Source organism: Tachysurus vachellii, chromosome 3 (genome assembly GCF_030014155.1).
Source record: "Tachysurus vachellii isolate PV-2020 chromosome 3, HZAU_Pvac_v1, whole genome shotgun sequence".
Taxonomy (NCBI): Eukaryota; Metazoa; Chordata; class Actinopteri; order Siluriformes; family Bagridae; genus Tachysurus; species Tachysurus vachellii.
In genome coordinates this window covers 31,323,862-31,336,361 of record NC_083462.1, presented here as the reverse complement: position 1 = coordinate 31,336,361, position 12,500 = coordinate 31,323,862, and the positions used below count along the sequence as shown (strand labels likewise).

At 47.1% G+C, this 12,500-nt stretch overlaps 1 protein-coding gene across 2 annotated transcripts in view; it reads right to left on the bottom strand.

Moving 5' to 3' along the window:
- clocka (clock circadian regulator a) overlaps positions 1–12,500 on the bottom strand; it is a 59,135-nt gene that overhangs the window by 14,963 nt on the left and 31,672 nt on the right. Inside the window, exons 8-19 of one of the 2 annotated variants that reach the window (XM_060866769.1) lie at positions 12,370–12,459; positions 11,515–11,638; positions 9,277–9,390; positions 8,712–8,830; positions 8,438–8,520; positions 8,192–8,298; positions 7,903–8,050; positions 7,745–7,820; positions 7,489–7,633; positions 4,580–4,683; positions 4,310–4,417; positions 3,645–3,803 (exon numbers count right to left, since the gene is read on the bottom strand). In XM_060866769.1, coding sequence (XP_060722752.1) covers positions 3,645–3,803; positions 4,310–4,417; positions 4,580–4,683; positions 7,489–7,633; positions 7,745–7,820; positions 7,903–8,050; positions 8,192–8,298; positions 8,438–8,520; positions 8,712–8,830; positions 9,277–9,390; positions 11,515–11,638; positions 12,370–12,459 — 1,377 coding nt within the window. The remainder of the gene's footprint in view (positions 1–3,644; positions 3,804–4,309; positions 4,418–4,579; positions 4,684–7,488; positions 7,634–7,744; positions 7,821–7,902; positions 8,051–8,191; positions 8,299–8,437; positions 8,521–8,711; positions 8,831–9,276; positions 9,391–11,514; positions 11,639–12,369; positions 12,460–12,500) is intronic. The other variant, XM_060866770.1, reaches the window with a different exon arrangement.

Here is a 12,500-nt window from a genome sequence, read left to right as displayed (position 1 = left end):
CCCTCAACTCCACTCGCTCCACTCCCGCAACTCCACTCCCTCCACTCCACTCCCTCAACTCCCGCAACTCCACTCGCTCCACTCCCTCAACTCCACTCGCTCCACTCCCTCAACTCCACTCGCTCCACTCCCTCAACTCCACTCGCTCCACTCCCGCAACTCCACTCGCTCCACTCCCGCAACTCCACTCGCTCCACTCCCGCAACTCCACTCGCTCCACTCCCGCAACTCCACTCGCTCCACTCCCTCAACTCCACTCGCTCCACTCCACTCCACACGCTCCACTCCCGCAACTTCCACTCGCCCCACTCCCCCGCAACTCCTCTCCACTCCCCCCTCTCCACTCCACCTCACTCTCCACTCCCTCCCCTCTCCACCCACTCTCCTCCACACCTACTCTCTCCACTCCACTACCTACCTCTCCACTCCACTACCTCTACTCTCACTCCCTCCACTCCACCCTACTCCTCCACTCCACTCCACTCATCCCCTACTCTCTCCTCACTCCACTCCACCTCTACTCCACTCACTCACTCCTACTCTCTCCACTCTACTCTCCCCGCTCCACTCTCTCCACTCCACCCACTCCACTCTCTCTCCACTCCACTCACTCTCTCACTCCACACTACCCTACTCCTCCTCACTCCTCACTCCCTACTCTCACTCCCACTCCCTCCCTCTCATCACTCCACTACCACCCTACTCACTCTCACTCCACCTCCACCCTACTCTCTCCAATCCACTCCACCCTACTCCTACTCTCTCACTCCACTCCACTACCCACTCTCTCCACTCCACTCTCACTCCACTCCTCCACTCTCTCACTCCACCCTACCTCTCCACTCCACTCCCTACCCATCTCTCCACTCCACCCACTCCACTCCACCTCTCTCCACTCCACTCTACTCTCTACACTCCACTCGCTACACTCCTTCACTCCCCTCCACTCACTCACCCTACTCTCACTCCCACTCCACTCACCCTACTCTCTCCACTCCCCCCTCTCCACCCTACTCTCTCCACTCCACTCCACCTCACTCTCTCCACTCACTCACTCACCCTACTCTCCACCCCTCCACTCCCACTCTCACCCTCCACTCGCTCTCCACTCCCACTCTACCCTCACTCCACTCTCTCCACTCCACTCTACCCTACTCTACTCTCTCCACCCTACTCTACTCTCTCCACCCTACTCTACTCTCTCCACCCTACTCTACTCTCTCCACCCTACTCTACTCTCTCCACCCTACTCTCTCCACTCCACCCTACTCTCTCCACTCCACCCTACTCTCTCCACTCCACTCTACTCTCTCCACTCCACTCTACTCTCTCCACTCCACTCCACCCTACTCTCTCCACTCCACTCCACTCCACTCCACTCCACCCTCTCCACCCTCTCCACTCCCCCCTCTCCACCCTACTCTCTCCACTCCACCCACTCCACTCCACCCTACTCTCTCCACTCCACTCTACTCTCTCCACTCCACTCTACTCTCTCCACTCCACTCTACTCTACTCTCTCCACTCCACTCCACCCTACTCTCTCCACTCCACCCTACTCTCTCCACTCCACCCTACTCTCTCCACTCCACTCTACCCTACTCTCTCCACTCCACTCCACCCTACTCACTCCACTCCACTCTCTGCACTCCACTCCACTCCACTCTCTGCACTCCACTCCACTCCACTCTCTGCACTCCACTCCACTCCACTCTCTGCACTCCACTCCACTCCACTCTCTGCACTCCACTCCACTCCACTCTCTGCACTCCACTCCACTCTCTGCACTCCACTCCACTCTCTGCACTCCACTCCACTCTCTGCACTCCACTCCACTCCACGCACTTCACTGCACTCTCTGCACTCACTTCACTCCACTCTCTGCACTCACTTCACTCCACTCTCTGCACTCACTTCACTCCACTCTCTGCACTCACTTCACTCCACTCTCTGCACTCACTTCACTCCACTCTCTGCACTCACTTCACTCCACTCTCTGCACTCACTTCACTCCACTCTCTGCACTCACTTCACTCCACTCTCTGCACTCACTTCACTCCACTCTCTGCACTCACTTCACTCCACTCTCTGCACTCTCTCCACTCCACTCTCTCCACTCCACCCTACTCTACTCTCTCCACCCTACTCTACTCTCTCCACTCCACTCTACTCTCTCCACTCCACTCTACTCTCTCCACTCCACTCTACTCTCTCCACTCCACCCACTCCACTCTACTCTCTCCACCCTCTCCACTCCACCCTACCTCTCACTCCACTCCACTCTACTCTCTCCACTCCACTCTACTCTCTCCACTCCACCCTACTCTCTCCACTCCCCCCTCTCCACCCTACTCTCTCCACTCCACACTACCCTACTCTCTCCACTCCACTCCACCCTACTCTCTCCACTCCACTCTACCCTACTCTCTCCACTCCACTCCACTCTACCCTACTCTCTCCACTCCACTCCACTCTACCCTACTCTCTCCACTCCACTCCACCCTACTCTCTCCACTCCACTCCACCCTACTCTCTCCACTCCACTCCACCCTACTCTCTCCACTCCACTCCACCCTACTCTCTCCACTCCACTCCACTCTCTGCACTCCACTCTCTCCACTCCACTCCACCCGCTTCACTCCACTCTCTCCACTCCACTCTCTCCACTCTACTCTCTCCACTCCACTCGCTTCACTCTACTCTCTCCACTCCACTCGCTTCACTTTACTCTCTCCACTCCACCCGCTTCACTTTACTCTCTCCACTCCACTCTCTGCACTCCACTCTCTGCACTCCACTCTCTGCACTCCACTCTCTGCACTCCACTCTCTGCACTCCACTCTCTGCACTCCACTCTCTGCACTCCACTCTCTGCACTCCACTCTCTGCACTCCACTCTCTGCACTCCACTCTCTGCACTCCACTCTCTGCACTCCACTCCCTGCACTCCCTGCACTCCACTCCCTGCACTCCACTCCACTCCCTCCACTCCACTCCCTGCACTCCACTCCCTGCACTCCACTCCCTGCACTCCACTCTCTGCACTCCACTCTCTGCACTCCACTCTCTGCACTCCACTCTCTGCACTCCACTCTCTGCACTCCACTCTCTGCACTCCACTCTCTGCACTCCACTCTCTGCACTCCACTCTCTGCACTCCACGCACTCCACTCTCTGCACTCCACGCACTCCACTCTCTGCACTGCACTCCACTCTCTGCACTGCACTTCACTCCACTCCACGCACTTCACTCCACTCACTTCACTCCACTCTCTGCACTCACTTCACTCCACTCTCTGCACTCACTTCACTCCACTCTCTGCACTCACTTCACTCCACTCTCTGCACTCACTTCACTCCACTCTCTGCACTCACTTCACTCCACTCTCTGCACTCACTTCACTCCACTCTCTGCACTCACTTCACTCCACTCTCTGCACTCACTTCACTCCACTCTCTGCACTCACTTCACTCCACTCTCTGCACTCACTTCACTCCACTCTCTGCACTCACTTCACTCCACTCTCTGCACTCACTTCACTCCACTCTCTGCACTCACTTCACTCCACTCTCTGCACTCACTTCACTCCACTCTCTCCAGTCGCTTCACCCCACTGCACTCCACTTCACCCCACTGCACTCACCTGTAAGCCCTGACCCTGAACCCTCTGAAGCTCATCCTGAATTTGTCGCAGCTCCTCCTGCTGCCTCTGGATGTTTGCCTCGATCATGCGTGTGCGCTGCTCCAGCTGATCCTTTAGGTGCTGCATGGCATCAAGCTGGGTTGAGAACTGCAGCACTGGCTGTAAAAATAAATAAATAAATAAATATTGGTCACGCATAATGCAAGTTGCCTGTTAATGAGGATACAGGAAGACAATCGTTAAGGAAATGACTAATCTGTGGTAGGAAACACACAATATAAATGTTTCATTTGACTATTAGTCACATGGCTGAATAATCTTAACATATAAGAAAAATCATTAATGAAGAATGACTCAGTTTAACAGTTTATATTTAAGGCATGATGCAGTGTTCAGGATACACACAATTATCAATGTCTGAGTCATACAGCTACATCCCAGAGCTTTATGATGCATACACACACACACACACACACACACACACACACATATATATATATATATATACATATACGTGTATATATACGTATATATATATATGAACAAAGGCTAAAACCATGACCAAAGGTCTATTAAGTCTCTGAACAAACCTGTTTGGAAAACTGAACTCTAGTCTGCAATAATGTGTGTGTGTGTGTGTGTGTGTGTGTGTATGTCTGTGTTACCTGCACAGTGGTCTGTAGCTGCTGTGGGTGCTGTGGCTGCTGTGGCTGCTGAGGCTGAGACACCAGACAAGTTGACATGGTCTGGCCCGTGTTCTGAGAGCTCATCGACTGGAGAGACACAGATAAACAAACACGATCAATATCACCAAGAGATTTAATGAGCTATAACTTTTAAAGGACAATACAAGAACCTGGGAACCATTTTACTTTACTCGATGATACACTCACTCGCATGCACGCACTCACACACACACACACACTCGCACGCACCTGGCTGCTGATAGATGACCGGCGCTGAGAAGTCTTCTCAATAGTAGACACAGATTGGCGGGGTGGCGTACTGTGCTCTGCCTGTAGCTTTGTCTGGGTGGCTGCACGCACGCACGCGCACACACACACACACACACACACACACACACACACACACACAAATAAAACTACTGTTTATGACAACCTTTACATTACTAGTCTAGTCATTTTCCGTGTAATAAGCCTAGGAGCTGGTGCTGAACGGTGTTGGGTCATGTTATACTTTCATATCAGTGTGTGTACTGTATCTGTGCACACATCTGCTACATGAGAGGCAATGTTCATATACCGTACACATCTGCTTACATAAACATCCGTGGTCAGCCTATACTACGTCATACACCAATATGTGCTTGTTGAACATCTCATTCCAGATTTATTCCCCCTGTGTTTATTGTTATAAAATGTTCTCCACTCCTATGAGAAGTTTTTCCACTAAATGTTGGAGTGTGTGTCTGTGGGGATTAGTGATCATTCAGCTACAAGAGCATTAGTGAGATAAGACACTGATGATGTAAGAGTGAGGAGGTCTGGGGTTCAGTCAGTGTTCCAGTTCATCACAAAGGTGTTCAGTGGGGTTGAGTCAGAGTCAGAGCTCTGTGCAGGACACTCGAGTTCTTCCACTAAAACCTTAATACATCATGTCTTCATGGAGCTCTGTGCTTTGTGCACAGGTACATTGTCACACTGGAACAGTGTTTGAGTGTTATAGTTCCAGTGAAGAGAAACAGACTACAGCAGACAAAAAAATGCTGTACAACTGGACACGCGTCTAGACACTTTTGGCCATATAGTTTAGTTAAATATACACATTACCTGTATATTATTAGCCACAGTGAATAGACTATTAATAGATTTTATTGCAGTAATGAACTCAAAATATTCTGCAAGAGCGTGAGATGGGAAAAAAGGAGAAATATCTAAAAATCTTCTCACATGCTAGGAGTTATACGTTTCACAATCACCTCTCATTTTATAAGAAAGAAGTATGCTGTGGTTCGGACCTTTTTTAATGTATATTTGGGTGCTGTTTTGAAAGAGTCAAGAGTCAAGTCAAGAAGATTTTTTATGAAAATCGACTTTTATGCTCGGTTTGAGGCGCAGAACAACATAGGGCAAGGAAGACCACCCCTCCCCCCGGCGACCAGGTACTCTGTCTATCTGTACTCTGCAGAGTTAACCCATGGAAGGCTCATCCCTCAGCACCTGATTGAGAAGCTGAGCCTGCTGGGACTGAACACCTCCCTCTGCAACTGGATCCTGGACTTCTGGACTGGGAGACCTCAGTCAGTCCGGATCAGGAACAGCATCTCAAACACCACCACACTGAACACTGGAGCCCCTCAGGGCTGTGTGCTCAGTCCACTGCTGTTCACCTTGCTGACTCACGACTGTGCAGCAAAGCCCAGATCGAACCATATTATTAAGTTCGCCAACGACACCACTGTGGTGGGTCTCATCAGCAAGAACAATGAGTCAGCATACAGGGAGGAGGTGCAACAGCTAACTGCCTGGTGCAGAGCCAACAACCTGTCTCTGAATGTTGATAAAACTAAAGAGATGGTTGTTGACTTTAGGAGAGCACAGAGCGAACACTCTCCGCTGAACATCGACGGATCATCTGCAGAGATCGTCAAGAGCACCAAATTTCTTGGTGTTCATCTAGCGGAGAACTTCAGCTGGTCACTCAACACCAGCTCCATCACCAATAAAGCCCAGCAGCATCTCTACTTCTTACAAAGGCTGAGAAAGGCACATCCTCCCCCCATCCAGACCATGTTCTACAGAGGGACCACTGAGAGCATCCTGAGCAGCTGCATCACTGTCTGGTTTGGGAACTGCACCATCTCGGATCGCAAGACCCTGCAGCGGATAACGAGGACAGCTGAGAAGATCATTGGAGTCTCTCTTCCTTCTATCATGGACATTTACACCACACGCTGCATCCGCAAAGCCAACAGCATTGTGGATGACCCCACACACCCCTCACACACACTCTTCACCCTCCTGCCGTCTGGAAAAAGGTACCGAAGCATTCGGGCCCTCACGACCAGACTGTGTAACAGTTTCTTCCCACAAGCCATCAGACGTCTCAATAACTGAACTGAACTGTACTGAGCACAACACACACGCACATCAACTGTATGGACTGCACAGAACTACACCATATACACACACTTCCAATATATATCCAGCAACCTGTTTACATGCTGTTTTTGCACACTTTTCACATACTGTCTCACATTTCAGTCGTTTGCGGTTTTGCACAATTCTTTACATTATCTCAGTGACCTGCTGCTATAACACGGTGTTCAAACTATATTACGTGTGCAGGAATACTAGAATGAACAAACAGTATTTACACTGATCGGCACTGTTTCTGTTTATTGTCTTTTGTGTATAGTCTTTTTTGTATTGTCTTTTCATTTTTGTCCTGCACTGTCTTGTCTGTCTTGTTTGTCTTGTCCTGCACTGTTTGCACCAGGATGCACAGTTGCACTTTATGTATCTAGGACTAACTTACTAAGTCCTTATAGCTCTGTCTTTGTGTTATGTAGCACCATGATCCTGGAGAAACCTTGTCTCATTTCACTGTGTATTGCAACAGCTATATATGGTTGAAATGACAATAAAAGCTTCTTGATTCTGAAACTCCTATGCAAAAGTTGCAATGTTGGCAGTACTGGGAATTTAATATAATCGGCAATAAACTGGAAAAAAAAAAAAGAACAATCGCACAAAATCAGGGCTAATATGTGTATAGCGCACAACTCTAACCAGGATATTCTAACAAAGCCAGTTTAGCTTTAGCAGAAGGTTAAAATCTGTCTCCGTAATGAGTGTCATGAGGCAGTTGTGTCGATACGTACAGGTGGGGTCGGACACGGCGGTGTGTGAGGAGGATTTCCGTGAGCTCCGTGAGGAAGCCGAGGGCGTGCGACTTTGATCGAAGCGCTCCAGTGCCTCCTTCAGGCTGGAGGTGTTCAACTGAGACTCAGAGCCTGAGTCCTGAGACTGAGCAACAAAGCAAGAGAAAAGTACAATCACACAGACGTACGAGAGGAAGGAGAAAAAAAAAAAAAAAAAAAAAGATTATGCGATGTTTTATAATTCCACATTACACACCTTGTCTGCAGAGATCTCAGGAGGCGACTCCTCGATGCCCAGTTCCCTGCGCTGCTCAGCTCTGACCTCAGCATAGCTAAAGCAAGACCGAACACACACCAGTCACACCCCCCGATCCTGAGCACCAAGTATCCGTGTGTGTGTAGAAACAGCCTCACCTGACAACGGTGTGTGTGCAGACGATGAACTCGGGCCGAGAGTTCCACTGGTGGTAGGTGATGTAGTAGTGAGTCTGCAGCCAAATCCACTGCTGCCCTTTGGTCAAGAAGCGATAATAGCACGACTTCCCTTTCCCATACTGCATCACTGCACCACACACACATCGACATTATCACCCAGTGGAACATCACACTCAAAGCAAGGATTTAAACAACTTCTATGTAGTACTACTCACATAAAAACACACTACAATCACACACTCTCTCTCACACACACACACACACTCACGGTGTTCATGGCACTTTGCAAGGGTCTCCAAGTCATCAACGTGATAGTAATCGTACCCCGACGTGCCCAAAACTTCAAAAGGCAGGTAACCTATGATAGGTGGAGCCCTAGAGACAACACAACACGTTTCTATTTACACACCTTAGTCACATGGAGTTCACCACTGTGTGACACAAAGAGGGATAGAGAGAGAGATAAAAAGAGAGAGAGAGAGAGAGAGAGAGGGGGACACACACAGAGACACACCTGTGGTCCAGGAAAAGGAATTTCCACTCTAAGCTGTGTCTGGAAGTGAACTCCTCATTGGGTTCCTCCACAGTGCACATCTCCTGCAGAGTTTATAAAAACATAATACTGTTGATTTCCCCGAGCTAGAATACATGTTCATATGAGTAGTGTGCAAACATCTAGAATATCAGTCACTTCCCAAGAAATCTAGAAACACACAAACACACACACACGAGGCTTCTATATTGACATACTTTTCCTAGAAAGGGACACAAACCACTGAACAGCCCACCTTGATAAACTGAGGTTTGGCTAACCTCACAGTGGCAATGAAACACACGCGGTCTTCATACGAGGGTCTGAGCGAGCGCTGGATCACACCTTCAAATCCGTTCCGTGTGGAGTTAGGCACTGCAGGAGGACGCAATGATAAACAGAATAGACGAAGGATAAAGATGGTATGAAATCAGGGCGCACAGGCATACACACAGTCACTAGGTGGCAGCACTAAACACTAACTCAACCAATTAAAAAAATCACAAATATCAGTAAACTCTCCGGTGCACTAAGGAACCCGTCAGTGACGACAGTCCGCTGTGCTGGATGTAAGAGCCAATGGCAGGCTATATACCTCACTACATGTAGTGATCTGTATCTGAAAGAAATGCTGCATTCGGCTCCGTAAACCGAGCATGAAATCACATGCTGCTGAGCAAAGCTCTCGATCCTGTTTCAAGCAAAGATTCCACTGCCGTTTCCGTGACCAAGCCACCCTGACCGTCAGCCGGCATACAACAGGCTAAACAAAGCTACGTGAGAACAACGACACATCGGCGCAGCACAGCTATGGCACTTACCGCTGTTGAGAGATTTGAAGTTGCCGATAAACTTGACGTACTCGTAGACGGGAGGCTCTTTGGGGTCGATGGTGCCCCGGAGCATGTGGCAGCAGAACTCTAACTGGTTTTTTGCTTTAGAGAAAAGCAGACAATTCAGATAGAAGTAAGTTCGATCAACTCATACGTCAGATGCAGATAGAAGCAAATTCAAAGTGAGAGGATTAGATACACAGAACTCTTATATACCCGAAACCTACCACAGAGCTGCACCTTGCTATTAACCAGTATATCGTTACTAACCCTAGCGGTCTTATATTCTGTCCATTAAAGAGCAACAGTAAAATGAGCCACAGTCTGTAATGATTACCGTGATGTGTCTTGATGTGTATGATAAAATAACCTTGGCTTAGAGTAGGCTTAAAACTCTAATCTCATGAAAAAAAACATTATTTTAAAGAAGGTCATTTAACACGAGCCTCATCTCGAAGTCTTCACTCGACTGATCAATAATCACTCATGGAGTCAGTTCTTTTCTGGCTAAATGTCTTGTATAGAATATATTATTATTAGGCAGCTGTTTAAATGCTTTTCTCGGTTCTGCCCTTTGTCTCACACGTCTTGCTTGAATCAGCAGTCAGATAACATTTTCCGGAGACAACGGTGGAGAGGGATCGTTTTTTTTTACGCTTTACTGGTCGCTATGGAATAATGTAAAAATGTGACGAATACAAAATACAATATTTACATTTGTGGCATTTAGCAGATGACCTTATCTAAAGTGACTTATATTTTATACAAATGAGCAATTGAGGGTTAAGGGGCCTTGTTCAGGGGCCCAGCAGTGGCAGCTTGGTGGAGCTGGGACTCAAACTCATGACCTTCTGATCAGTAGACCAACACTTTAACCATTAGGCTACCACAAATTTCCTTATCACATCTTTCTGTAAGACTCCTGAAATTTACAGGCTTTAGCCCTATTCGGAAAGGACTAGTTTTACAGGGGGTCGTTAGAGAAATTTCAGTTTCACAGACGTACTTTGTGATTTTAATCCCGTCCGAATCTGCCATGTCTGTCTTTTTCTCACACGACCTACTGAAAAAAAGACCTACTGTTTTTCAGCAAAATCGACGCTCCTCTGAAAACCTAATCCCGTGTGAATGCGAATGTCTGTTATTGCCGAAAATGTTTTTTTCCAAAATGCGTTTTCTTGTCTGTTTTGGTCAACGTGAACCACCGTATTAACCCTAGCGCACCGGTATTCAAGTTTCTGCTTTCTGCACACCAATAATGGATGTAAATGTGTTTGCTACCTTGCGAAGAAATAAAAAAAATGAAATCAACAAGAAGAGCCAAATCACGTAAATTGTTAAGACTGGCTACTGTAATATCAGTTTCAGGTAAGAGTACTTTCATTTCTATAGTCAATTACATAACGTGAAAATTATATAAAAACGTATTTATTCCAGTGGGTTTATAAGAAGTTCTATATAAAACCATATGATGACCATACAGCAATCCACGCATCCTGGACATGTGGTCTTGTGCAAAGCCCACATGTAAAACACAGACACTCCTATCTCCGTAATAAACACAGAGATGTTAATCCCGTCCGAATCCATACATGAAATGACAGACGTCGGCTGAAAAAAATTCTAACTCGTACGTCGTTTGGAAAACTAGTCCCGTCCGAATAGTGCTTTTTAAAAACCTTCAACAAACTGCTCTTGTACTTTTTGTCTTTAATATAGTCTGTCCTTCTGTCAGTCACTCCAGGACGTCACAATTTTTCATAACATCAAGCTGTTTTGGTCCCAACAACCATCAAGTAAACTCCAGGAAATCCTTAAGGGACTGAATAATGCAACATAAGGTGAAAAAGGTGAAATTCAAGTAAAAAAAAAAAAAAAAAAACCTATGCAATACTCCAGAGTGTTGTTCCAGTCCATAAGGAGTGCAGGTATCGTTCAGTCATGTTTCATGTTGGTGGTGTTGTGTAGTCAGTCAGACTGTCTGTCTGTCAGGTTTCCTTTCATAACTGACTCACGCTGAACGTTTTCCAGACCCTGACCTCTTTTTTTGACAACTGTCAAGTTCACGAACAGCTCGAAGACCTTTTGTCGTAGCTACTTAAGTGTTAATTGTCGAAGTGAACAAGAGATCAGCTTTGCTTTGTTTAGAATGAAAGGACTGTGTATAAAGGAGATGTAACACAGGGTGCTGATTGAAACCTGTGTGTGTGTGTGTGTGTGTCTTACTCTTTAAGTAGTCCGGTGTGAGGCTCTCTCCTTCGAGTATGTGTGTATGCGAGAGGGCTTTGTACACTTCAGAGTGTTCGCCCAATGGAAGAAAGTTCAACAGGTTCTGGTCCACCAGGTCAGACTGAAACACACAAACGCATGTCATTTTCTCTCCGTTTGTGTCTCTTATAAAGCTACTACACACAAAATTGTGCGTGAAGTCATTTCAGTCGTCCGTCTTGCCGGTTTCACGTAACAGACAGTTATCGTTGTTTACTGAGGTTTTTCAGTACACAACAGCACATGACTCAACTGTCCTGATTTTTAACGCGCTGTTGCTTGCTCTTTAAGTGAAAGATAAAGTCCATCGAGATCTGTTTAAATAACACTTTCTATAACTTCGTGAACAATGTTGAGTAATGACTAAAGCGGAGACGGATATGAGGAACGCTAGCGTTTAAGCACCGATGTGTGGGAGTCTGGGAAATGCTGGGAGTTTCTTTTTTTTTTTCTTTTTTTTTTTTTACATGAATCTTAGCATCACTTTTAAAAATTCAATGCATAAGGCTTGTGTCAATTAGATCAAATTTGTTTAAAGCCTGACATTCACTAGGTGAAGAAATCACACTTAACACCGGCGGGAAATCGAGACCACTTCATATATATATGTGCAGCGGCTAAACAAGCCGAATTGTTCACACACTAACCTGCGTATTAAAAGCAGCATCCATTAGATAAGAAACAAAATAATCTCCTGTCTATCTGGATCCCAAAGCAAGCTGTAATGTTTAATAAGTTCACGCTCGGTTATTCCTCGTCATGACATCCTTGTGTGTGTAGGTCAGTGCTCTGTTTACGTAAGATGCTACTTACTGGTAAATGTTCTAGTAAAGAGGTGACGCTTTCAGACACGTAGATTATGTTGCCGTCTGTCATAATGGCTAGGAAGAAACCATCTAGGGCCTGAGAACAAAAAGCAAAGGAGAGAATAACAACAACAGCAA